Raw genomic sequence first — 27,594 nt, 5'->3', positions numbered from 1 at the left:
CGACATCGTCTCCTCAAATTACTTCCTCTCTAGACCCAGAATCTCTACATCGCTGCAGCATATGACCTGTGTGTTTAGCCATGTCCATAAGACTTCTGGTAGAGAAAGGCCCACTTTGAATTTTCTGAAAGCAAAGCAGCAGCTGGGGTGTGGCCTACACTGTGCCGGGTTTTACTCTTAAATGTACACTCCTAACATGAAAGAGTTCTGAAATACTAGCTACGCTTCTGTGAAAACTCCTTTAAATAACCTTAGAATGGAAAGGAGGGGCTATCTGCAGGAACCCCACAAGTTGAGGTATTCTGCAAACCCCAACCTTCCTCTACATACCCTGCCGGTTAGCTGCCAAAACCTCGAGCGGCAGCCCGTCGGCGCCCTCTGCTGGCTTTTCTGGATAATAACCACACAGACACCATGTGGAGTTAGATTCTTTACTACATACTAGTTCAGGCAGACGCCGCAGGTATGTGGATCTCCTCTCCTTATAGGTCACAGTGAGCAGGTTTCTTCAGAAGAGCCTGAGGCGCTGGGCCCGCTGAGCCCAGGGTCAGAAGCAGAACTGAAAAGCCTCAGATACATGCTGCTTCCATGCTTCCAGGCTGGGAAGCAGAGAGGAGAGGCCCATGACGTGCCATGTCTCTCCATCAGACACCTTGGAGGTTTGGTAGGACAGCAGCTGTACTCCTGCCTCTGCCAGAAGGCCTGGGAAGAAAGGAAAGCCCTGGTGAGCATGGCGGTTGAGTGAAGGGGTGAGAGGGCAGGGTCCAGAGCATGGAGAAATCAGGGTTCCATGGCCGAAGCTGCATGGGAGAGGGAGGAAGGGAGGGGGGTGAAGCTGAAACGGCAGGACAGGTGACTTTCCTCTGCTATAGATTCTTCTCAGCACTGCCTGAGCATCAGGTGAGGTGGAGGGAGGAAAACAAGGAACCTCCCTCTGGGCATCTGGCAAAGATGGTGAGATAAGACAACTCCCCCACCTCCCAAAGTCTGGGACACACCCTCTGCCCAGACCCAGACCCCTCAGCAGCTCAGGTCCCAGGAGACTGGGGCTACACCACAGAAGAGGTGCTCTGACACACTTTGCTGTGGCTAAGCTGGTCACTAGGACCTATAGACCGTTCATTTAGGAAGCTCTCAGGATATAGAGTGTGCAGGAACATTGCAAACTTATACCATGGCTGGGGATAACGGGCAGTCTGCCCACCTTTGCCCCTACGTCTGTGATCCGCAGATAAGCCATTTTCCCTGCCTGGGCCTAATGTTGTAGAAACAGTTCTGTAAGACCCTCTTCTGTAAGGAACATATAGACATGCCCGAGGCAGAAAAAGGCCCAAAGGAAGCATCTCTCCAGGACCCAATTCCAGGGAAGACACCCCCCACCATCTCCACCTCAGAAGCCTGGCCAGCCGCCCCCACAAAAGCCTTCTCACCGATCATAGTGGGCAGCATTACAGGGTTGGAGGTCTGAGCCCGGAACATGAGCAGGGGCTGGCCCCTGCGTAGTGGCACCTCTGGCCTGAAGACAGCTCCGTTGAGCCCCTGCAACATTGGTGTGGTGCCCTGGACCAAGCCCACAGCTTGGTAGGGAGCATCTGCCAGGGCCACAGTCAGGAGGCATTCTCCGCTGCCCTGCTCCCCTGGGACCCCAGGACTGTGGGAGGTGGTGACCTGCAGAGAGAAGACAGAGACACAGCTGAACTCTCCCCTCAGCCCAATTACCAGCATGTATATATATGTGTGTGTGTGTATGTGTGTGTGTGTGTGTGTGTGTGTGTGTGAGAGAGAGAGAGAGAGAGAGAGAGAGAGAGAGATCTAGTCTAGTCCACTAGTTCAGTGATTTGGGGTCAGGGACAAATGGCATGAGCATTATGTCCCCAGACATTAGCTTCTTGGGACAGTCAATATGCCCTATAAAGGGAGGATCCCCCATTCAGAGCATTTTTGCACTATACATACAGTGTTTTTGTGAGTATGAACTCACTCTGACATGCTTAGACATATGCTCTTTCCCTTTACAGATGAAGGAGTTAAGGCTGGCTCTCATCAGTAGGCAGGGTGGATAGCAAGAAGCAAACCCGAATGAAACTGAACAGGCTTCTAAGATGCGTGGTGGGGCGAGGCACGAGGATACATGCTTTGGGGAGTTAGTAGCAGGAGGATCGGGAGTTCAAGGACAACTCGGGTTCTATGAGAATATCATTTTTTTTGTTTTGTTTTTCGAGACAGGGTTTCTGTGTGTAGTCCTGGCTGTCCTGGAACTCACTCTTTAGACCAGGCCAGCCTCGAACTCAGAAATCTGCCTGCCTCTGCCTCCCAAGTGCTAGGATTAAAGGCGTGCGCCACCACTGCCCGGCATGAGAATATCTTAAAAACAAATTAAAAAAAGAGAAGGGTGGCAGAGCAGGGCTCAGAGTAAAAAGGGGACGTACATTGAGGCCAGCCTCTTTCACCAGTAGCTTAGCGTTCACCAAGTTCACGTCTGCCTGCTTGGATGCTTCTCTCAGAAGGCCAACAATGACTGCAGGGCTCAGGCAGGTTCCAGCATTCTTCAGAGATGTTCCTGGGGACACAGAGAGCTGCCCTGAAGATCACTGTTCACTAGGTACCAAAGGAGGAGGCAGGGAGTCACAGGCACTTAACTCTCAGTCTCAAGGCCCTTGTTGTCCTGGGAACCCCAGCTGCACTGGGCACTGTGACTGTTTCCAAGTGCTGAATGCCAGCTGGGACAAACCTGGGTCCAAGCCCAGAAATCTGGAAAGCTTTGACCAATTGGAGAAACTTCCCTCTAAAATGCAGACCAACTCAACTGGCCACCGTGGCCTGCCTGTCTTAGCAGAAGATACTTGGAAAACTGTGTGATGCCACGAGTGGTGAGAAGATCCTTGGAAACACTCAGATAGGTGCCACTGGGGTAACTACAGCCCACAGCCCCCTGGCATGCTTCCTCGGGTACTCAGCCCAGTGGACATGGCACTCCCTGGCTCTGCCTGTCCCTGGTAATCTCAGTGTTTGGGGTTTACCTGTCCCGCCCAACTTTACAATTTTTTCCCCAAAAGTGTCAGGTGCCAAACAGGTGAAGGGGGAAGACAGCTATGTACAGAATGAAGGGACTGCCAACCCCATCTGCAGAAATGTGGACCCACTACCAAGAAAGCAGAGTTGCATGCAACTACAGGTCAGAATCAGACACAATTTGGCTGGATAGTTTAGATTCTCTCTACAGATTCCAAGGTCTTTTAACATGAAACTCTATGGTCTCTCTTGCATGGGAAACATGTGTATCCTAAAAACATTGCATAAATGTTATCTGTGACAATTAAATAAATTTTCCCAGGGAACTTGTATCCCACTTATACCATAGTGGGTGAGCTACACCCAGAGCAGGACCCAAGTCCCCCGAATCTGCCACTAGATCTCCAATGAGCATTGGACACACCCATTCCCCCTTCCCTGTCTCTAGGCAGTCCCCTTACCTCATGCTGTGGACCTGACCAGACCTAGGCTCACCTTGTGTAACCACCTGGATGGTCCCTTTAGGGGAGCCAGCCCAGGCATGCATCAGCGTGCCCAATGCTTCTGCCAGACCAATCCAAGGCTTGGTGTGTGGAGAGAAGGCACTGGTAAGGGCCTGAGCATTTACCTGAAGAAAGAGGAGGAATAAATGAGGACATACCTGCTCAAATGCACGACTGAATCAATGTTGTGTGGTCAAGAGTCAGCTTGAGTGAGCCACCATATCTGGCTCATTTTATTATCTATTTTGATTATTTTAAATGATTGTTCACATTTGTCACTGAACACTATGATCAGTTACCATGACTTATAAACACATTCAGGCAGTTCTGATTATCCTATATTATAGTTCAGACATCCACCAATGCCAAGTTATGTTGAGGCATGCTGGGAAATTGAGCATCCAGGGCCAAGTAGAACAGCCCTGGACATCCCAAATATAGAGTCTGAAGGCACACCCCTCACCCCCCACCCCTCCCTGGGACCTCTAACAACAGAGCTTCCTTGTTCTGAGGTAAAATTCCTACTCCTTTTTGTGGTTGCAGATGCTCTGGCTCTCAGTCAGGGGTTAACAATTTTCTTTGAGGCTACTTAGAAAGAATCCATCCAAGATGGATTTTATTAGGAACCTGGGTTTTAAATCTGGGTATGGCGGCTCCTGCATGTGATCTTGAGCAGTAAGGAGGCCAAGGTAGGAGGTTCTCTCTGTGTTCCAGGCCAGCTGTAGATTCAGAGTGAAACCCTGTCTCTAATCACAAGCCAAATGCCCGCCCCACTGGCAAACAAACAAGACTCGGGTTTGATGGAAATACCAAATAAGTGGCTATGAGATGAGAAAACAAACCAAACCAAGCCATAATGCTTCTATTCTTGCTTTCAGTTATCACTAGACAAGCCGTTAGTGCTACTTTTAAAAAGCTGCAGAAGACAAAGGAAGGAAAAGCAGAGGACTAGGGGGTGGACTCAGACAGAGCAGATGTGCTTAGCTAAAACCCCAGCACATCTTACTTTTGTCCAGTGTGCAGAGCCCACAGGGCCCAGCCTGGGGGTGTGCTTGCTGACTGTAGGTCTATGAAATAAAAGGACGTGCAGTGGTTTGTCTTAAAAATAAATAGGAAGAAGATGTCAGGGTAGAGTCAGGTGCCTCTGGAAACCAGCCTGGTCCTAATGCTCATCTGTGCTATGGTCAGAGAACTGGAGAAGATGCAGGGATAATTAGGGAGAGATGTCCCCTCGTAATAAAAACATCTCTTTCCAAAGGCTATCAGCAGCTGGGGGTGGATTATTTGATTTGCTAACATTTATTGTGCTAAGAGATTTCATATTTTATGTAAGATGGTAACACTCTGTTTTTGTACTCCGTGAAGTTTTTGTGAAGAAGTTCCTGTCAGAAAGTCATGGGATCTCACCACCACCTCAGGGCAGGTGGCTACCTCGAAGGGTTCCCAGGGAGAGCGAAGAAGCCTGCCTTTGAAAGAGCTGAGAAGGTCAGGCTCTATCAGGTTGCCTGAAACGGAGGATGTTCATTAGCAGGGCACCAGCTGAGGCAGGAGAGGGGGTGTTTTGTCCAGGCTTCCATTCTCCAGTTGGACAACTCAGCCAGGAGCCTGATCAAGGTCACCTGCTCAAAAACTCACAGAGAGGCCAGAATAACAGTAAAATGTGCTCTGGTCTCAAGAAGCCAACACAGTGTGCAGAGGAGAGACAGGCCCATGTCGTACAGTCAACACAGGCTCTACAGGCTCTCCCACAAGTGGCCCCCAATCACCACAGACCAAATGGCATCCTGACTGTCTCAAGACAGAGAGCTGAGCTAAATGGAGGAAGGAGGGTTGAGTGAAACTGGACTATTTCCAGGCTGTGAGTCAGCTAGGAAGGCCATGGGTCCTCTCACACAGCCAGTCAGATCCACTGATTTTTGCAGAGTATTAAGTACTTGCTTGGTGGTCATTTACACAGGCTGCAGAGAAACTTAAATCAACCTTTCTGTCTTCAGCAAACTTAGAATCTAGCTTTAACAAGATAATAAACCCAATATATCACGTAAGATGTTGTCAGTGAGTATGACAGAGCACACCTTTAATCCCAGCACTCGGGAGGTAGAGGGATCTAAGTCTGAGGCCAGGGCTACATAGTGAGACCCTGCCTCAAAAAAACCAAAAAACAAAAAAACAAAACAAACAAACCAAAACCAATTAACCAAACAAACACAGTCATGGGTAGCAAAAAACTGAGGCAGGGCTGCGAAGGTTCAGAAAGTGTTGAAGGAGGTAGCAAGCCCCTAGGAAGGACTGGGGCCAGAATGTGGGGGCATTGGTATTCACCAGACTAAGCAAGGAGGCAACTAACAGGGAAGGTTCACAGAGAAAGTGGGGTGAGTTATGACCAAGGACATGATGCAAAGAATGCCTAGTACACACCCGCCTCCCCCCTCCCTCTCTCTCCTCCCTTTCCCTCTCCCTCCATTTCTCTCTCTCTCTCTCTCTCTCTCTCTCTCTCTCTCTCTCTCTCTCTCTCACACACACACACACACACACACACACAGCCTTGCTCTGTCACCCTAGCAACACCTCCTCATTCCCAAGGCATGTGGACAACAAAGGAGCCTTTTTTCTGGTGGCTGAGCCTGGGAAGGGTCACAATCTCTGCAGCAAGGCTACAATATAACAGCTCAGAACCAGACTCCCAGTTCCAAGGTCTTAGCTATCAAGACTACAGAAGGGCTGCTCCTGTCCCTCTATCCCAAGCACCAACACAAGTACAGGTTCCAACTCTTCAGTCCCCAGGACTGAGCCTGCCCACCCCTAGCTTCTGTGTCTATGTCTTTTCTCTCTTCCCAGACTCCAGGCCCCCATCTCATGTCAAGATACTTACGACTCCTGTCAGAGATTTCCCCTTCACCATGTCCACAAACTGGACTGCGATTTCCTCCCCACAGCGGCTCTGGGCCTCCTTGGTGCTGGCGCCCAGGTGGGGACAGCTGATGACATTTTCGTGGTCCACTAAGGCCCGGTCCCGTGGTGGTTCCTGCCCAGAGAAATATCTCTAAGTTGGTTATGAACCGGCTATACACCCTCTGCTGTTGTTGCCACTGCACTTTGAGAATCGCAACCATTCGGATCTCAGCAGACATTGCAAAGACACTGATGGCAGAAGATGCTACTGCATTATTAGGAAGATGGTCGTACACAGTGGAGCTTGTGACAGGGTTCAGAGAACCAGGAATACAAACCAAAACATTGTGCACCCTTGGCTGGGAATATCCCAGTGCTGTGGGGCTTCAGAGGGGGCCAGTGACTTGCCACAACCTCATAACTAGAACCCACATTTAAGCCAAGGTCCATGTTCTTTCCCCTGGGGCCACACCAAGGAACCTAGATGCTAAGATAACATTTCTGAGGAGAGGGGCCAACAGGATTGGTGGAAGTGCATGTTCAGGACTCTGTATGCTGAAGCTGAACCTTTTTGAGCTAGGAGAAAAGTATACTCTGGGGACTTTGGGAGAATACTGTCATCATTCCTGGGCTTCTGATCCTCCCTGGGAAGGGAAGAGGAAAAGAGGAATGCTAACAGGTACCAGGCAGGCCATCATCTCCTTGGCCATATGTCTGACTTAAGTCGAGTATCAGGAGTGACACACTCACTCTCTGTTTCCATGTCAGGAGTTCCTAGTCTAGTTCTCTGTCTGCCCCAAGTTATCAATACAGCAACAGCCTGACCAGGAACAGGTACTATTTAACAGTTTAACCAGGAATGGGTCCTATTTAGGACCCTAGTTTGCAGAAAACTACACAGTGGAAAAGCCTCTTCAAAACCAGTTGTGTTCTTGGCAGTACAGCTCTCTCCGTGTTGGAGACAGTGAGCTTCAAGATGGCGCACTTTCTTGCCCGAGGCCTCTCTGCTCCTCACCTTTCCCCTCTGACCCAACACAGAGGCTGCAAGCACTTACTTCTGTAAACACATCCAGTGCAGCCCCAGCACACTGACCAGACTGCAGGGCACGGAGCAGGGCACCTTCATCCACAATGCCTCCTCGAGCACAGTTCACCACTCGCACGCCTTTCTTGCACTGGGCAAAGGTGCTGTCATTCAGCAAGCCTGGAAGAGAGAGGAGATGTTGCCTGCTATGATGGCTCCTGACCCCTTCACTTAGCACAGGTCCTGCAAGTCACATCTTCCTAGAGGCCTCTTTCTGCTGGAGAGCTACCATGGTCTCTCTTCTGTCTTCCTAGATGCTCTAGATAACAGATGGATGTGGGTCAGATTCAAGACGTTTAGGAGATGATGGTGCTTTGAGTGGGTCCAAGAAGCAAATGCAGGGTCCCATGAAGCCTCTATCTTGGGGTTGCCAGTTGTAGTGAGTCTACTTAGATACCCAGGCTTATTCCAGTGAGCTTACCCCTCCTCCATCTGAGGCAAGGATTTGTGACAAAGTGTCACCATGCTCAGCAGGCCCCCGGCAGCTCCTTCCCTGCACTCGCTTGATGATGGTATCTTCAGAAAACCCACAGAGAGCCTACCTGTGGTGGAGGGCAGGAGTGGGGTATGGACAGTTATGAAATCACAGAGAGGCCAGATCTCCTCCAGCGGTAGCTGCTGAACACCAAAGGAGGCCGCGACTTCAGGAGAAATGATGGGGTCATAGCCTACAGTCTGGTCAGAAGTGAGAGAAGGAAGAGGCATCTTAATACCAATATCGGCATTAGCAATAACTGCACCATGAGTAACTTGGCACCGCGCTAGGCCTAACTAATGCCTAGTGTAATTCTCAGAACAATGTACAATAGGCTTGGGGCTACGCTGATGGCTCTAGGCCAGTGGAAGGAGGCTTGCAGAACCCGGAGGGAGCACAGCCAGAGCAAAGGGACGGCTGCCTGTCACCAAGCTCCAAACCCCCCAGCAGATGCAGGAGCAGCTCAGGTGTGCCTGGACCAAGAGGATCTCAGAAGCCCTGAGACAGGAATGCTGGTGAGGGAGGGCACTCTCATGGGGAACATGATATCCTAGGAAACAGAAGACAGGCTGGTAGATGCACCTGTAAGGCCCAGGACAGACTCGAGGACAGCATCTATGGGGTCAGAAGAGAAACTGAAATATGTCACTAGAAAGAAGGGTGAGAGACTAGGTAGGGCTGACGTCACCAGTGGGAAGAGCCCTATTTCTGAATTTGGTTCAGTGAGGTTTAAAATGCCCCTGGTTTTGAAATAATCTAGATTACACAATATGCAGAACTTAAAGTCTCAACTCACACTGAAGCTCCAGTGACCAACGGCAAATTTTTTAATGTGGCATGTCAGCCTCATGAAACTGGTTCAGTGTCATCACCTGTCAGAGACAAGAAACGGGAAGCGGGGCGGGGCAAAGTGCAGATGCTTGCAGCTGATTAAGGCAAGCTAGTAACAGCAATACTATGTAACGTTTACTGTGCTCATAGCTGACTAAGGCAAGCTAGTAACAGCAATACTATGTAACGTTTACTGTGTCCAGTGCTTTGTTGTTGCTTTAAAAAAAAAAAAAAAAAGCCTACGCTTGCCTTACAGTTGAAATCCTCCTGCCTCAGCCTTTGAAGTACTAGGATTACAGACCTGTGCTACCAGGCCTGGCTGTGAGGCTTTCATCTACCTCATACCTGACGTATTAGGTATTATTTCCCCATGTTAGTGGGGAGTAACCAAGGCAGTGGTCACTCTCTGGCATAGAGCAGAAGCTTCATACTCTGGCCTTGGGCTCAGCTCATCTACTGCCTAAGCTCCTCCATGGAGGGCAGAGAGGTGGGATAAGAGCAGGGGGAAGAGCGTGGGGGCAATCATGGGAGAGGACAGCATTGTCTAACAGGGACAATTGGTTCCTCCTGACTCAGCCAAGAGAAGGGATGGAGAATCCATGCTACACATACAGACACTCACTCACATGAATGCACACACACACACATGCGCACACGCACACTCTCCTCCCCATGAGAGAACGAAGTGGGATGAGATGAAACCCAGCAGCGGTGATAATCTCAAAGAAGAATCATTCAAGTCTCAGGAAGAGCCATGACCTCAGTTACATCATCCTCCCATAAGCAGCCAGGCGGATTCAGAAAGCAGGCATGTAGGTTTTACAATAACAAAGACCTAAGCACTTTTGCCTGATCTATTCAGGAGGCCTCCCTCCCAAGCTCAGCTTTTATCTGAGATTCTGACTATGGAGAAAGGGGCACAGGAACCCTAAATCACAAAGGCCCTGATGTCCTTGGGAAGGAAGGGTATAGTCAGTCCACTGATGCAGGTATGCCTGCTGCAACCAAGAGATGTGACTGGAGCTAGGAGTCCTTCCTCAGCTGCTGCCAGCTGTCTGTCAGGCTCCTCTAGATGGCTGAGGACCCTAACACAAAGAACTATGAGAGAGACGACCTCTGCCACTTACTGCTCTAGCAGCATTCACCAACATAAATATATTCCGAGAGAAAAGAAACTCCCCTTAACCCTTTAAGGATGTGTTTGTAGTGGACTCGAGTGTAAGTAAGAAAGAACAGGGAGGGAATGAGATCTCATCCTTGTGCAGTTGCTACCTCTGCAGAGAGGAGTGGTACCAACCCCTCTCTGCGCTTCTGTATAGAGAGATCATCTTGTGTATTGTATGGATGCTTCACCTAAAAGCCTATGGCCTATGGCTTAGGCAAGGTATAGAGCTGGGACATCGGGAGGAGAAAGAATTCTGCGAGAGAAGAAGGAAGCAAGGGTTGGAGTTGGGGTAGAAAAGTCCAACAGACACATGGATACATGGTACCTGAGCACAGGTAACCAGCTAATGGCAAATTGTAGGTTAAAATAAATGGATATCTTTAGTTATGATCTAGTCAGAGTTGAGCCTAGCTTTATGGCCAAGATATTTGTAAATATAATGAGTCTGAGTCTTAATTCTGGGGGCAGAACTGGGACATAACTTCAACACCTATAGTCCTCTACTATATGGTGTGTGAATCACTTAAAATTAGGGAGTACACACCCAGACTTACAATAATACAGACTTCTTTTTACACATAGAGCTTCTAGGGAAGAAAAACCACTAATAGTTATGAATAAGTTAACACTTTGGAGCCGCATTTTGCATTATTAGCCCTGTTCCTACATTGAGCCAAGGAGTTCCCTTCCCCCATCCCAGCCACCAGCGAAGGCTAGGGATAAAGGCACTGCCTCTTGTGGCCCTGTGAGGACCCTATAGCACAGAGCACGAAGGGCTTGTGGGTTTGGAGGTCCTATTTGGACATTATTATCATCCTCTGACGGAGCCTGCTCATTTCTATACCAAGAAGGAAATGCTCAGGGGGAGAGATAGATAGAATCCCTGGCCTCATCCCCACAATTCATTCTCTGTCTGCTGGAGCCAGCTCAGACCAGAACAAGGGCCCCGTTCATCTCTAATCCAGATGTACTTGTCTTCTCATATCCAGTGAGGGATAGAAAAGAACACCAGAGATCACAAAGCCATGTGTGACTGAGGAGCTCCCAGTGGCCTGTTCCACTCTAAGGGACCAAAGCAGAGCTCTGGGCTGACAGCCAGGCCCACTGTCCCTGCTGTGTCAGCAGGTACCTGGGGTGAGGGGAGGGGGCTGGGAAAGGAGGAGCCAGAGAGCACCTTCCTCACAGAGAGATAAGAGTTTCTTCCTCACTTACCTTCAGGCAACTAGCTGGGAGAAGCCTGGCTGCTGTTTTTCACTTGGGTAACTAGGGCATAAAGGAACTGAACTGGGCTGGAGTTCTCACACTAGGGGACTGTGCTGGTAAAATCGGACAGAATAACAGGCTGATATGCCTGTCTGGCTCCTACATGTCCAGAAAAGGCTGAGATGTCCTAGTGTACAGGAGCTGGGGACCGTGCTGATGGGTTTGTCAACTCCATACCAATCTAGAGACATCTGGAAGAGGGGATCTTAACTGAGAAAAATCTCTCCATAAGGTTGGTCTTAGGCAAGACTTCGGGATATTATCTTCATTAATGATGGCTATGGGAAAGACCAGCTCACTGTGGGTGTGCCACCCGTGGGCAGGTGGTCCTGGGTGGTATAAGAAGGTAGCCTGAGGAAGCCAGTAAGCTGCACTCCTGGGTCACCTCCACATCAGTTCCTGCCTTGGGGTCCTGCTTCCAGGTTCCTGCCCTGACTTCCTTGTTAAAATGCCCACCCCTTCAAACTGCTTTTGACCAAGGTATTTTATCAGAGCAGTAAAAAGGTAACTAAGACACTTTTCCTCAGGAGACCCAGTCCCACCTTGCTGGTGTTACAGAAGGCAGAGGCAGGAGGCGCCTCTTCTCGCTGCAGGGCTCTGCTGGCTCAGTAGAGGATGGAGAAATGAGGCCTTGAAGTTTAAGGGGCTCCAAGGCAGAGCTGCTCGGAAAATGCTTTTTCCCTTTTTCATAGCTGTGCTTTGAGCATCAAAGGTCCCTTTGCCAACTTCAATGGATTTTACACACAAACTTAACAAAATGTCACCTCAAAGCTGCTTAGGTGAAGGCTTTGGTCTACTCCCAGCTCTCCCAGAGCCCTTTTTCATTCTTGCCTGTGTCTATCTCATTGCACATCTGCTGAACCTGGGGCTGGGTATGAAGGTCACTGCTCCAGGGTGGTTAGTTAAGAATTCTAGGTGTGGTGAGATGGTTTGGTGGCTAAGGCTGCTTGCTGTCAAGGCAGACAACCAGAATTTGATTCCCAGCACCCACATTGTCAAGACAGAACCAATTCTCTCAGGCTGTCCCTCAGGGACCTCCGGTGCTGAGGTCAAGATCCATCACAATACTGGCCACAAAGACATAACTGAGAGATGCAGAAGGGCTCTCGTGGGGTCACTGGTGAGGAAGCACAGGGCTCAGTTCCAAGCTGGCTTGGACCTGGTCACACATCCTAAGGGATAAACTGCCACAAACAAGTTGTGTCGCTAACTATGGTCTGTTATTTAGCCACACAGTGAGGAAAAGTTCCAGGTAACAGCAGAGTGGAATCCATTCCTCTTCAGTGCTGCTAAAGTCATTGTCTTTTCTATCAGATACAACACTATTAGCCATGATTCCTTGGTTTTGCAAAGATTCTTTTCCCCCCAAATGTTTCAAAAGCCCAAACCTGTCTAGTTGCTTTTTAGATCCCCGCCCCCCAACACCCAACAGACAGTAGGCTATATTCTAGCTAAGCTTCCTGATAGGATGCCCAGCCATTCCAGCCTTTCCATGCTTTCTAGGCCTTAATTCTTTATATTGAGGCAGGATCTCAGTAAGTATGCAGACCAGGCTAATTTTGAAATTCCTTACCCTTCCTTAGTTTCCTGAGCATGAATGATAGACATGCTCCACCTGGCCTACCTCCCTCTCCTTGCTTTCTGGCATCCGCAGATAATGTCTGGTACAGGCTGTTGGATGGTGGGTAGGGCAGAGCTCTGAGCCATCATGAACAGCTTTCCTCCAGCCTGAAAGGGTCCCCACTTGGACCTTACACTAATCCCTCTGATAGTGCCAGGAAATCCCAGGGATGCAGTTTATCCCTGTAGGAATTACGGAAGGGCCTTTGCTGAAAACCTCAATGTCTATCACTGGTGGATTGGCCAATAAAAAACCAGTAATTCACGGCACAGCATTACACACACAAGTTTAACACAGTAGGTCTAATTATATTTTTACCTTAACACCATATGCAACACTGAGTCCTACATGGGCCCTTCTCTAGGCATAGGGCACATTCCACGCACATGGGAAGAATGCAGTAAGGGGGATGTATGAAAGCAGTGCTACTAAGAGGAGGCTCATGCAGGAAGGCTGATTCAGGAAACACAGTCATTTATTACACAGTTAAAACATTACTTTAAGTTGGGCATCCTGGAACATGTCTGAAATATCAGCACTTAGAAGCCAAGGAAAAAGGGTCATAAGTTCAAGGCTATCCTGGGTAATTCAGTCAGACCCTGTCTCAAGACAATATAATAAGAGGGACGATGATGTAGCTCAGTGGTCTAGTGACTCATCAGCTTGTGTAAGGCTCTGGGTTCAAGACCCAGTGTTGGCACTTCTTCTAGACACCGCACCACAGTTACCTGGCAACAGCCAGATGTGTCTGACTCACTATAAAAGGAGCTGCTTGCCCCCTCCTTACTCTCTTGCTCGTCTTATTCTCCTTTCCTCTTCCCTCCCTGTCCCTTCTCTCTCCATTCCCCTCCCTCCACCACGTGCTCATGGCCGGCCTCTACTCTACTCCTCTGTCTCTCTGTCTCTCTGTCTGTCTGTCTCTTTCTCTGTCTCTCTTTGTCTGTCTCTGCCTGTGTCTGTCTGTCTCTCTGTCTCTCTGTCTGTCTCTGTCTCTCTCTGCCCTTCTCTGTCTCTACTCCCTCAATTCCCCTCCCCATGCCCTAAATAAACTCTATTCTATACTATACCATCATGTGTGGCTGGTCCCTCACGGGGAGGAATGCCTCAGCACCGGCCCTCAGAGGCACCCCCTTCCCCTGCACCATACCGCGCCTCCAAACATATCCCTAGCTTCTTTTTCTTTTTATAAAACACAACACCCAGTACTCCCAAACAAATCAAACAAAACTCCTGCATTTAAAAAGTCTAAAGGTAAAGAGACATTTATAAATCTCCGTGCTGTACCAGATTAGTTATTATTTTTAAAGGGAACAACACTAGTTTGAAAATGAGCTTAATAAGAAATTAATCATAGGGCTAGTGAGACGGCCCAGCAGGCACAGGCACTTAGTACTCAGGTAGATGACCTGAGTTGGATCCCTGGGACCCACACAATGGGAGGAGAGACCCAAGTCTCACAATCTGACCTCCATATGCGTGCATTCTTGTGCACACACGTGCAAACACACAGGAAAGTGTAATATAATTTCCTAATGTGGTCATTGTTTCCTAGTCTAGAGACTTAGAAGTATGTTATCCTGTTGTCTGTGGCTTCAAGGACACAGGCAGGAGCTTGGATGGTGGAGAATCTCTGTATCCCAAGACGACATTCACTAAAACCCAGGAACATTGCAGGGTGGTCAGTTGAACGGGAGATTGCTGAAGGGGCTTGGCGAGGGAGGGCATTACATGCCATGTTTTAGGAGTTCACAAAGAATGTTCCAAAACCAAGGCAGGTAGGAATGACAAAAAGCAGCCCCAAGTAAAGGTAACGATACCTGTAAAACTCTGGTAGAAGTTAGAAACAGCTATGCATAGCTATGCATTCCTCTCATCCCAGGACTCAGGAGGTTTGAGGCACGAGGATTATAAGTTTGAGGCTAGCCTGAACTACATTGTTAAACTTTATCTTAAACACATTCAAGCATGCTGTGTATGATACACTCAAAGCTACAGACCAGCACTGAGATCAGTAGGCTCTAGACATCTCTCTGACACAAACATATGTCTGAGAAGTATATATCACTTCTTAACATTGATGCTCAAGGCCCCAGATGGCCCAAACCTGTAGGTAGGGGAGCAAATGGGCAGCACCAGGTGGCTAGGGAGGCTTCCCTCTCACCACCATTACTCTGGAAACAAAACAGGGCTCTTTGGCTGGATTCGGTTAACTGTGAGGTCTTCCAGTGTTAATGTTCAAAGGCTAGGAGAGTCTGAGTATTGACGCCACAAGAACCTTGGGAACTATGGGGTGATCAAGAGCCTTATTGTCTGTCCCAAGCCACTTCACGTAAACAGAATGCTCAGCTGAACTGGTTCCATGTACTTAGGATTGCTTAAGCACGGACCTTAGCTTTTAGATCAGAGTTCATCATGGGATGATCTGATTATTGTCAAAACAATTTTCTTAATATGTTTAACTAAAGCCTTCTGGCTGCTGTGTGACCATTGAATTCCTTCAACAATCACATTAAATATGGAATGTCCACTGGCATCCACTCAGCTGCCTTCAGCTCTCATCACAGACAAGCATTGGTCACATTTGTCAGCCATCCACCCAGGAGCTTCCTGGATCCCAGAGTTGGAAAAGAGAGTGTTGAAGTGACTTCTGAGACAGATATGAAGCTGTCTAGTAATTTCTCATATCAGGGCATGCAAACAAGCTTATATTTTAAAGAAAGGAGCTTGTTATGCAACCCAGGCTGGGTTTGAACTCTATGAACCACCTGCCAAAGTCTCCCAGACGTTGTGATTATAAACATGGGACACTCTGTTCATCTATCAGCACATTTAAACTTTGCTGGGAGTGTGAAGGACATGGAGAAGACAGAAAGCACTTCTTGGCTGTAAATTTGTTTGTTTTTAAATTATCAGAGAGAGGGGACACATAATAACTAAGAGGCCCTTGTAACACCACAAGAAAGGATTTGTGTCATGGAAGAACATTTGCTGGCCCATTGAGACACAGGGCTATTATACCCAGGAGTTGAGGGACCTGCATCAAGTATTCCCAGCTTTTGAGTTCAAATGTCCTAATGGAGATATCAAAGTTCCTTTTCTCTCTGACTTTACTGCTTATTTAATAAGAGGCTCTAGAGATCCACGTGCGACAAAGCCTTCAGCTTCTTCCATGCCTACCCGTCTCTTCCAATACTGCTTCAGAAAGGGCCATGCCCAAAGTGTTTGGAATACCCTTACCTTCATTCCAAAGGACTGCATCCGGGTGGCCACCTCTCTGCCGATTCTGCCTAGGCCAAGAATTCCCAGTGTCTTCCCATTCAGTTCTGTCCCCATGAACTACAACCAGAAAGGCAAAAGGCAAAGATGACCAAGTCAGGACCAAGAGTGGGGGTTGGCCGTTGAGCCCGCATGGGGAGGCAAGGCAACAGCTCACCTTCTTCCGGTCCCATCTGCCATCTTTCATGGAAGCCGTCGCCTGAGGAATCTGCCTGTAAGAACATGGCAGGTTCAGTGGGTCAGCCCAGGAAGAAGGTATCATCTATCCCCATCATTTTCCTGGCACCACACTCAGTCTGGGTGTGGGGGCTCAGGTACAGGGCCACTGTGTGTAAGGGAAAGCTGAGAACATTGGTAGGACACGACTTGAGAACCATAGAACATCTGTCTCTAGCCAGGAGGCTGGGGAAGAACCTGATGTGCCTCCACTACCAAGGTACCAAGAAGAGTGAGTGGGTTTGGCAAGTTTTCTCCTGTAAGCAGTGGCCAGCCTTCCAAAGCTTACAGGGCCAGACGCTTCAAAGACTCCTGTTTGGTTCCTCTTCTGGACCACTCTGGATGACCTCTCTTGTTATCAAGGGGAAGCTGACTAACCTTCCTTCTTAAACCCCAAGAGAGCTAATCTGAGGCAGGTGGGTACCATATCAACACAGTCCAGACTTTTCCACCCTGAATGGTCCTAATACTTCCAACACGACCACCACCTGTCCTACCTATTTCTGACCCACACTCACCCACACACCACATTGACTCCTGTGCAAGTCTGAGTTGCCATGTTTTGTTTTCTGGATCAAACAGAGAGGCAGTAAGGGCAAAGTTAGGACTTAAGGGTAAGACACAGGCTGTGGGACATGGCACCAAGACCACCTCTAGGAACAACAAAGAGCTGAGGCATGATTCGTGCTATACACCTTCTTTGTGCTGGACTCTGAGAAGCGCTTGGGCCTACACCACTCTTCTCCTGAACAAAGGAGCTTATTTGTGCACGTTGTAGGCATTCAGGCTAAACCACTCACCCAGGCCCTGAGAGCTGCCTGAAGAGCAGAACACTCACTAGTGTTCTGAGTCAGGTACTTCCTAATAAAGGCACACACGTCATGGTTTACACTCATCTCAGATGAGGGGTATCAGGCAAGGGATCCTGGGAGATGGGGGGAGCTTCATCAAACTACAGTACTCTGCCTGTTCCTTTAGATAGGTTGACTCTGGCATTGGAGGGAAACTTCCTCATTCTCAAGCCTTTTCTCACCCTCAGGTTCCCTCAGGGGTGGGAGAATCAGAAAGCTGTGTTGAGGGAGACTTCTTGTCAAACTATCACTGACTTTAACAGCACAAGTTAAACTAGGGCCCAGGGCTTGTACAGTTCTCTGGGGACAGGCACAGCCCAGACATCCTGGGAGACCACGGGGGAAACTTCTAGCTGAGGCTCTCTGCTGCACGTGCTGGACTCGCTCTCCTCCCCTCCCCTCACTGACCAGTGCAATGTTTGCACTGCTAGGCAGGAATCTTGGGAGAAGGTAGAGCAAAGGTTAACTCTCCCAGCAGGAGGGAGAAGATAGAAAAGAGATAACTTTTTAATCACAGTAGGTTTCAGGCCCCAGGCAAGAGTGCTGGCTGGCTGGGTCTTCAAAATGGAGTCACAACAGCTTCAGTCCCCCTTTTACTAGAAATCTGTATCAATCAGACACACAGACACACACAACACATACACACAAAATGCCTATTAAGTGTGTCATGTCTGCCAAACAACTGCCTGGCTTGTTAGGATGCATTCCTATTATGTATTATGTGCTCTATACACTGGGTCACTAGACTGTCCCCAAGGAGGCTCACACATTCCTGAACCCTGCCAGAAGAGCTCCTACAGATAGGAGTCCACAGGTAGGCACATGCATGATAAGAGTGTTTATTCTACACATTCCATAAATTACAGGCCTAGAGAGTGGTTCTCAACCTTCCTAATGCTTTGACCCTTGAATACAGTTCCTCAGGTTGTGGTGAACTCTAACCATAAAATTTTTGTTGCCACTTCATACCTGTAATTGTGATACTGTTATGAATTGTATTGCAAATATTTTTGGAGATAGAGATTTATCAAAGGGGTCACCACCCACAGGTTGAGAACCTCTGGCCTAGAAAGGTAGTTTTGGGGAACATGGGAACCACAGCCCAGCTGTCCCAACCAGAGTCAAGGGTAAAAAACATAAAATTTCAATGTTTAACAAGTGAGCAGAGAGGTACTTGAACATACATGGTACTTGAGACTACAGGGTACAGAGAGCATTCTCAAAGGTTTGAGGACAGATAGTGTGTAGGAGGAGGGTGTGTGCACTCTCTGTGAGCTTGCTGTTACCACCTGTGATGGTTTGTATATGCTTGACCCAGGGAGTGGCACTATTAGGAGGTGTGGCCTTGATGGAGTAGATGTGTCACTGTGGGCGTGGTTTTAAATACCCTTAGCCTAGCTGCCTCGAAGTCAGTCTTCCACTAGTAGCCTTCACATGAAGATGTAGAACTCGGCTCTGCCTGCACCATGCCTGCCTGGGCATTGCCATGCTCCCATCTTGACGATAATGGACTGAACCTCTGAATCTGTAAGCCAGCCCCAATTAAATGTTGTCCTTTATAAGACTTGCCTTGGTCATGGTGTCTGTTCACAGCAGTAAAACCCTAACTAAGACAGAAGTTGGTACCAGGGACTGGGGTATTGCTGTGATAGGCCTGACCATGCTTTTTTATTTGGAAGAACGTGAATTTGGAGACTTTGGATTTGGAAAGCCATAGAATGTTTTAAGTGGGGCTTAATGGGCTATTCTAGTGGGAATGTGGAAGATTTTGTTGCTGTGAGTGATCTGAACTGTGCAGACCTGGTCCAAGAGGTTTCAGAGGAGAGGAATTTCAGTATGTGGTATAGAGACTGTTTTTGTAGTATTTTGGTGAAGAATGTGGCTGCTTTTTGTCCTTGTCTGAAGAGTCTGCCTGAGGCTAAGGTAAAGAGATTTGTATTAATTGCATTCACAAAGGAAGTCTCAAAAAAGCCTAGCAGAGACTTTGTTCTCTGGTTAAGTCTCATGATGAGCATTTTGAACAAGTGTAGCAGCAAGCTTAAAAGGAAAAATATAAAATATATGGTCTGAATATTAAAGAGGCACCAGGAAGTGAAATGGAACTGAATCCTGTGTTCTGGGAGATAACCGATTAAGGGAGTGGGACTTTGGCAAGATTCTACCCAGCTAAATTTAGATCCGGGCACAGTGGTGCACACCTTTAATTCCAGGAGACAGGCATGTAGATCTCTGAGTTCAAGGTCAATCTACAGAGCAAGATTCAGGACAGCCAAGCTTAGGCAATGACGGAATTGGAAAACAGGAAGCTAGTAATAATGTAATAGAACAAGGGGGCCATGTTCTAGCTCCTGTACGCAGCAGAGCTTTGGCCATGTAGCTCTGGCTTTAGAGTGAAAAATAGAAGGCACTACTGGGACAATTGATGCTGGTTAGCTGGAGCTAAGAAGTTAGTGATTAGAAGAGACCAGCATCACTGAGGGGAAATCTTCTGGAAAGTGTTTCCTGAGAGCATAAAGAAGCTATGTTCCAGAGATAGCCAAGGTTGTACCTCATGCTGCAGCTGTGCTTGGTAGTGTGTAAGAGTCACCCAGGTGGTACTAGTTTTAAAGGCATGAAAGGTCATAAAGAGCAACTGAGGCTTGGCACTGTGAGAAGCCATGGAAGGCCATTGGTGAAGGTGCAGGCTCAGGTTGATGGCCCAGGACTGAAGGGGGTCAAAGAATTTGAGGCTTGGCATCACGAAGAGAGCTTATGAGAGGCTATTGGTGAAACCTATTTGCAGCAGAAGACACCAGTGTGTTGGAGATGCCAATACCATGGGATGATCACCAAGGACAGCAGAAGCAATGGAGTGGATCAACCTGAGTTTAGCATGCTACAGAGGGCAGAGCTGGAGAAGTGACGGCAGCCCTTTGGAGGAGCCCAGAAGATCATGTGTGGATTCCAGACATTGAAATAAGAAGCTATAACACTAAAGTTGCCTTGGAGACCCCAAGATTTTCGAGATGCCAGAGCCATAGGGTATATGCTGAGGAATGCTGCTAGCAGGGAATGGAACCAGTACAGGAGAAAGAAGTTTGTTGCAGTCAACAAAGATGAAAAAGGAGTTGAAGATCTGAAGACTGCTTTGACATCAGACATGGAGATGCAGAGTTTGAAGTTTGCCCTGCTGGTTTCCCGTATTTTGGACTTTTAACATTGTTGAGACTGCTATAGACTATGGGGACTTTGGAAGGTGGACTAGATGTACTTTTTTATTATGCTATGGCTAGATACGGCTCCCCTCAGACATGTGTTTGAACAAGCCTATGGGGGCCAGGGAGTGAAATGTGATGGTTTGTATATGCTTGACCCAAGGAGTGGCACTACTAGGAGGTATGGCCTTGTTAAAGTAGGTGTGTCACTGTGGGCTTAAGGCCCTCATCCTAGCTGCCTGGAGGTCAGTCTTCCACTAGCAGCCTTCAGATGAAGATGTAGAACTCTCAGCTCTGCCCGCACCATGCCTGCGTAGATGCTGCCATGTTCCTACCTTAATGATAATGGACTGAACCTCTGAACCTGTAAGCCAGCCCCAGTTAAATGTTGTCCTTTATAAGACTTGCACTGGTCATGGTGTCTACTCACGGCAGTAAAACCCTAAGACACCATCCATCTTCCCATGCAAACTTCCAAGCCACCCAAGAAGCTACATTGTGTCTGTGTGCTCAGCACCCTGCAGAACTCCAGACTGAGACACCTGTAGTCTTTTCTAGGTCTGCTTGCTTGCCAAGGGGTAATCATTGGCCTACTGGAATGTGTCTGGGTCTTCTGAGAAGTCAGGGACTTACCTGGCCAGGCACATGATCATCCCACAGGTGAGTTCCGCAGCACTGAGGCTGTTTCCGTTGGGGGTGCTAAAGACCCAAAAGAAGAGATGTCAGTGGGCCCAAGCAAACCCAGTATTTTACTCTTCTAGCCCCAAGCTCCCATTCTGGCTTCTCTGACACTCTGCTGCCCTAAGAACCAAACTACCTTGGCCTCCTGTTCCAAGGCAGAGGCCCTCCCTCAGGCAAGCACAAGGCAGGGAAGTACCTGATGGAAAGATGAAGGGTGTTTGGCCCAGTTCTCTTTCATTCCAGGGTCTGTCCATCTACACTCTCCTCTGATCCTTCTTCACCTGAGCCTCTGAGCAAAGTCTACAACACTCAGGTCAGTCTGTTGCTGGGTAAGCCTCCCGGGGTCCCATCAGCTGGCTCGTATTAGGAATAAAGCTCCTGTTTTTATCTTTTATCCTGTTTTTATGTTTGGTTTCTTCTTTTTACTCAACACATTTCAAACTGAGAAAAAGCCCACTCCTCAAAACACAACAACAAACAAAACAAACAGACAAACAAGTAACAACCAAAAATCCCAGGAGATTTCTGGCTTAGCTCATCTGACAGAAAGGAGACTAATGTTGACAACTCCAAAGCCTAACACACACTTATTTAAACCTTCTGCTTCCTCTACAGGGTATGCTCATCCGTAGAAATGAAGGTTACAAAGAGTTATGAGACTCTCTGAAAAACAAAAGGACGGTAAGAGTTTGTCTCAGTGCAAGACAAAAGAACTTTTGGCTCTTCCCTCAGGAAGCAGCTAGGGTGTGGGCAGAAGAGGGGCTGGACTGCACAGAAGGTTATCCTTTAACGTTTCCACCATCAGATTGACCTCTATCAGTCAACCCCTATCGTCCTGGGGGGAGGGGAGGCAGGGCAGGACTCAGGGTCAGCAAAGTGAACTGGGAACCACTCTACCACCAGGTTCCTAAGTCAGGGCAGGGCAGCAGTAGCCTGCTGACCATGACCTCTGCCCCTGAGCTGCTATCAGCTCAGTGCTGACAGGGACCCCTCTCCTCTGGAACCTACAGTTCTAGAAGAGAAACTGAGATCTTCTCTTCAGACTGGCACAGGGACATGAAGGAAGACACAAGACAGGAGGTCACTTGAAAGCGTGTGCATCTGTACAGGGTGCAAGACCACTGAGCTAGCAAAAAAAAAAAAAACAAACAAAAAACAAACAAACAAACAAAAAAAAAACGCAAGAGCCAGGCTGGAGCAGGAAACAAGGGAAACCTCACCTACACTCTTCTGGCTCCTACACTAGCTGCAGACGTGTAAGCACTACAGGAGGGTGAACTCCACACCCTGGGAGTGCAGACAGCCTCAGCTTCACCTTCACAGCCTTGGCACGACCACACGGAACTAGTCACCATCACAGAGACCCTGTGCCTAGCTCGGACAGTCCTCGGAAAGGCCACCTACCCGGCTCCCATTTAAGCATGGCTCTCCTTTAAGCGTTTCTTCCCTTCTTTGTATCCGGTCTCCACACCCACCATCAGCTCCCACAACTTACTTCATGACTAGGATGCCCTTCCTCGTGGCAGCCTCCAGATCCACGTTGTCCACGCCTGTACCAGCCCTGCCCACCACCTGGAGCTTCTCTGCTGCGTTGATGACATCAGCTGTGACCTTAGTAGCTGACCGGACGATAAGGCCTTCACAGTCCTGGGCAGACGAAGATAATACTGGGGTTCATATAATTATTCTGTAATATACCTGAGGCCTCTAGTGCTTTCCTTGTGGGCATAAGTGCCCACTCACAGGCGGGTCTGGCTTCTTGGCACACTGTAGGGTAATGTGAACTAGAACGTTCGAGAGAAGTTGTAAGCATGAGTACCTGGTCAGTACGCTCCAGCTATAGCATCAGCTGTAGGCTCTAGGCATCTGATTCATCTTTCCACAGATGCTGCCCCAATAAGGACCTAGAGCCAGAGGATAATCCATCCTGACAGTACCTCAGTGTGACCAGACACATGCCCTAGTCAACTTTGTACACACTAACATTCCTATATACTGCCTTGCCTCATGGGTAAATTCCGAAGAAAGAACAGCAACTCCTGTATACTCATCGTTAGTCTGGTCTCCATCCTCTAAGCTGCATCCCTTATCAGAGAGAGAGATGCAGGTTCTTGCCTCAGGTATGTGAGAAGGAAACAGGATAGGCAGGTATAGCATGCAGTCCTGTTCCACATCACTTCCTCCTACGGACACTGAGCCTCTGAAGAGCAGAGGCAGGATCCAATTTCATTCCTTGAGCCTCTCGCCAGGCACACGAAGGAAGATAGACTGTAAATGCTGGCTAGCTGAATAAGTAAGCAAAGTGGAAGACAATGTCTGCTGAAAGGAAAGTGGTTCTTGAGAGGAGAACCCACAGGAAGGGAGAAGGGAGAGCTATGAGCCTAAGGGTCTGGGCCATAGGGCGAGGCCCACGCTGCTGCATTTACTGTGCACAAGCCTGGGAGAGTGCTGACACCTGATGCAGGGGCTCACTGCTATAAGCCTTACATGTGGGAGGAGCTTGAGGATTGCCATAAATTTGAGCTGGTGAGATGGCTCAGCTGGAAAAAAACCAAAAACAACAACAACAACAGAAATGCTTCTTGCGCAATCCTGAGAGCCTGCACCCAGGATCCCTCAGAGGAAGGAAAAACTGACATCTGAAGGTTGTGCCTGCCTCTTCCTTGCACTCCCAGTCTCTCACACACAGGGAGAAAGGGAGAGTGGACCCACTTTCTCTCATCTCTGATCCTAAGCCCAGGTCCTGCCCTGTTCAGGTAACTTGCCCAATCATTGCTCTGGGGGATTCCCCACAGGAAACAGCAGCTGCAGAGGACTCAGGGACTCCAACTGTCTGCTTCTCTGACAGCCCCTAAGGAGAACAGCAGCCACGGTGCTGTTTTTCTCCCTGGCTGAGTCTGCTTTGTGGAGCCTTCACCCTGGACCTGTACTTTCTTTCCACCAGCCCCAGCCAGCTTTTGATGACGATGATGAACCTTTAGTGTCTCCAGGAAGACTGGCACAGACACGCTTCCAAAGCTGGTATGTCCTAAGGGCCCAGGACCTATATTAGAGCCAATACTGGTCAGAGTTTGCTGGCTTCCAAGGCCTCCTACAACATCAACTACATGCCATTTCGTCAGCTTATTCACTACAAACTTACTGAGGCCACCAGCCACGCCACCCTGTGCTGAGCCCTCAGACCTCTGCATTCCTAAACACCCTTTGTTCCTTCCCTAGGACCATAGCTCATCCTTCAAAGACTCCTCCAGGGTGCTCCTCCCCTGCTATACTTAAACAAACCACTGAACAACCCAAATGTTCACACCTAACAAAACTCCTAGTGTAGTGCTGGGATTAGAACGGTCTTTCATGTGTGATGCGTACCTGTAATCCCAGGACTCTACCCCAGTGCTCCAACACTGGGAAGAGGCAGAATTACATTCAAGGCTCTCAAAATAGAATCTCCCACTCCCCTTCCCCCACCCCAGAGTGTGCTTTCTTCTCTAGTGCTTACCAAGTGAGAATACAAGCACCTTGATATAAACACCTCCATGGGTCTTTGCCTAGAATTTCATCTGGAACACACACTCTCCACATTTGCCTACAAACGTTGCCTTTCCCACTCCTAGGCTTCAGAGCTAGGAAACAGCAGGTTACTGATCTGCTTGATTTATGGCTGTTCCAGAAAAACTATGCTAACTCTGGAAACCTATCCCCATTCTTGTTCCTTCAAGTTCACACATGCTTCCTTTCCCAAGAGGATGGGCTTGGCCTTGTGGGTAACTCTATGATTGCTAACATTTAGTGCATAGGGTAAGTCAGTGAAGCTCTCCAGGTGATTCCCCTGTTGTAGGGAATGCAGGTTTGTGCTGGCTGGCCTGGGACTCATAGAGGTCTGCCTGCCTGCCTCTGCCTTCTGAGTGCTGGGATTGAAAGCATGAGGCGACACCCTCTGCCTGCCTGCCTGCCTGCCTCCCTCTTTCTTTGGGTTTTTGAAATGATCTTGCAATGTGGCAATCCTGAGTAGTGGGATTACACGGGCATTTGTCATCACATCCAGAGTACGTTATGTTTCTCTGAATCTCAACAATGACATTTGCAAAGGACTCAGCTGTATGCAAGTGTACACACACACACACACAGACACACACACACACACACACACACAGAGACCTTGTCTCAAATAATAATTGTTATGATAAAAGAAAAGGAAGCCCTCTAATTTGCTAGTTTGTTCTTTGCACTCATACACTCACACATGTGCGTGCCCTCACACCCACTCCACACAGGGAACCCCACACATGAAATGAGACTACCAATAGTATTGTGTCTCTACTGCTTCCATAACACCAATCAAGAGTTATGAAACGCAGTGCCCCAGTGTGCTGTGACCTGATGATTGGCAGTCTGTCAGTAGGGAAAAGAGTGAATGGTAACGTCTCCTTGGGCCTGGGGCAAACAGCCTGCCCAGAGTACGAAGCAGCAGAGGCCAGTTCCAGCAAGGGGGAACCTTTGCTTCTTACTGTAAAGATTAAAATGGGGGCAGACAAGAGACACTCTGCTAGACTACTCAGAAGGAGGTAAAATGAGGAGGGAGGGTGGAAATGTGGGTCCTTCTGTAGGTTATCCAAGATTAGTTAATTGGCATTCTGAACTGGGTATTTTGCCAAGGCACACTGAAGGCTGAGCACTCCCCAAGGGACCAGCCAGCTAAGTCAACGGCACCCTCCTCCTCTTTCCTGGCAAGTGTCTCCACAGCTTGAAAGCACCCTGCATTTCTAGCACTGGACTTCCATCCCTACCCTTCAGGCCTGGCCTGCTCCTCACACCCCCTATTCCCGCCCCTTTATTGGATATAACATTTCTCACTGCCCCTAGAAAGTAGCAAAGCCTGAAGCCACTAGTAGCCAGAAAGCCACTCTACAGCTTTCCTGCTCAGTCTCCTTAGTGCTAGGCACGAAGCCAGTCAGCTCTTTTTCACTTTTTCTTTTCCAGACAGATCTCTGTGTAGTCCTGGCTGTCCCCGAACTCACAGAGATCCACCTGCCTCTGCCTCCTGAGTGCTAGGATTAAAGGCATGTACCAATTCCACTTGGCTCTTCCAAGCTTCATAAAGATCAGGACCAGAAAAAGTCTGCGGATAAGGGCTGCTGGGCCCATTGATATCAGCTCCGCAGAGGAAAGGGGTTGGGGGTGGGGCAGGGTCTTGGGAGAAATAGACAAGCGAGCTCAGAGAGTTTCTAGGGCAGCCAGAACAACCGCTTGGTCTCTGGGGTTAGCCTGAGCAGGAGGAGAGGCACATTCCTCCTGGCTGCAGGTCCTAAGCCGAGCACGTGGAACTTTGGGGGTGGGGCATGACAGCTGGGAATGAGACAGCGTACCTGGATGCCTTAGACCTGCAGGAAGGGCAGGAACTGGAGTGAAGTGCTCACAAAGCAGAAATCCCTTACATCTGAGCAGAGTCACCCGATTTACAAAAGCTTTGCAAATAAGTGAAAGACTTTTAAGTTTTATAACGATTAGAGGTTTTCTCCGAAGACTTGGTAGAAGTAACCGGTCCCTATTGCGCTTGGGACAGGATTCTGATGTAGTGAAGTCGGGCCTGATCGGTGGTGAAGCCAATGGTGGAGGCTGACTCCGAACGGCGGCCGCGTGGGCGGCGCGGGGCTCTAGCTGCACCCCCAGCCCGCCCCGAATCCCGCTAGCGCTCCCCGGAGGCCCAGGGCTCGGGAAAGAGCGCCAAGGTCTTGCATCAGACAAAAGGCGGTGCGAGTTCGCTGCCACAAATGCCACGGGACCTGCAGGGGCAGAGCCAGCGCCCCCTGCCCCCACCCCAGCAGCCTGCACTGGGCAGGGATGAGTTCCCGGTACACACGTCTCCGCGTGTAGCACCCCGAGCCGGGAGCTCGCAGCCTGGGCCGCCAGGCGCGAAAGCTCCGGAGAGGTTCTGGCATCCCGCAGTACCAGATGGAGCAGCTGCACTTTGCAGCGCCGGCAAGAAACACGCGGTAGCAAACAGCAGGAAAAGTTTGCATTCTGCCAGCTCCAGGCCATTCGTTCCTCTCCGCCGTTCTTCCCTCCCACTGCTGGTCCCCAATCTCGGGAGGCCCCGGGGCCAACTGATAAGATAGGGGAGGACAGCCCTGGCATCGCTGGGGCCAGCCGGTTTGGCCATAAAGATGCCCGGTGACTTCGCTTGTGTCCGGTTCGCCTTACCTGCAGCTCGGCTATCAGCTCCTCCTTGCTCAAGTTCTGCTTCTCCACCACCTGCAGCCCTCCATCTTGCAGGATCTTCCGGCAGCAGGGGTCCAGGCTGTCACTGATGAGTACTTTGCGCAGATTTGCGAAGGCCATTGCTGGAGCCAGGCCTTAGAATCAGTAGCTCTGGGTGGGCAGAAGCACTTAGTTCAGGAAACTGCAGGCTGGGCGAGCTCGGGTGACTGGGCAGGGTTCTCGGTCTCCCGCTCCCCCTTTATCCTCCCCCTCCTCGCGCCAATAGTCTCCTTTTGATTGGTCAGAAATGCTTAAACTCTGCTGACTCCGCCTCC

General features: G+C 49.1%; 1 protein-coding gene across 1 annotated transcript; it reads right to left on the bottom strand.

The window, feature by feature from the left end:
* Positions 1-417: 417 nt before the first annotated feature.
* Phgdh (phosphoglycerate dehydrogenase) lies at positions 418-27,594 on the bottom strand. The gene is made up of 12 exons (XM_028785195.1): positions 27,263-27,594; positions 22,560-22,711; positions 21,017-21,082; positions 16,280-16,334; positions 16,084-16,182; positions 8,034-8,166; positions 7,463-7,611; positions 6,388-6,540; positions 3,508-3,640; positions 2,430-2,560; positions 1,431-1,668; positions 418-702 (listed from the first exon to the last, which is right to left on the bottom strand). Exons 1-12 carry the CDS (start codon positions 27,398-27,400, stop codon positions 548-550), a joined length of 1,602 nt encoding a protein of 533 aa, XP_028641028.1. The 5' UTR covers positions 27,401-27,594; the 3' UTR covers positions 418-547.

This window comes from Grammomys surdaster, unplaced genomic scaffold, assembly GCF_004785775.1.
Source record: "Grammomys surdaster isolate TR1022 unplaced genomic scaffold, NIH_TR_1.0 125156, whole genome shotgun sequence".
NCBI classification, from domain to species: Eukaryota; Metazoa; Chordata; class Mammalia; order Rodentia; family Muridae; genus Grammomys; species Grammomys surdaster.
Note: the sequence above shows the minus strand (reverse complement) of the source record. Positions and strands in the feature narration are given on the sequence as shown.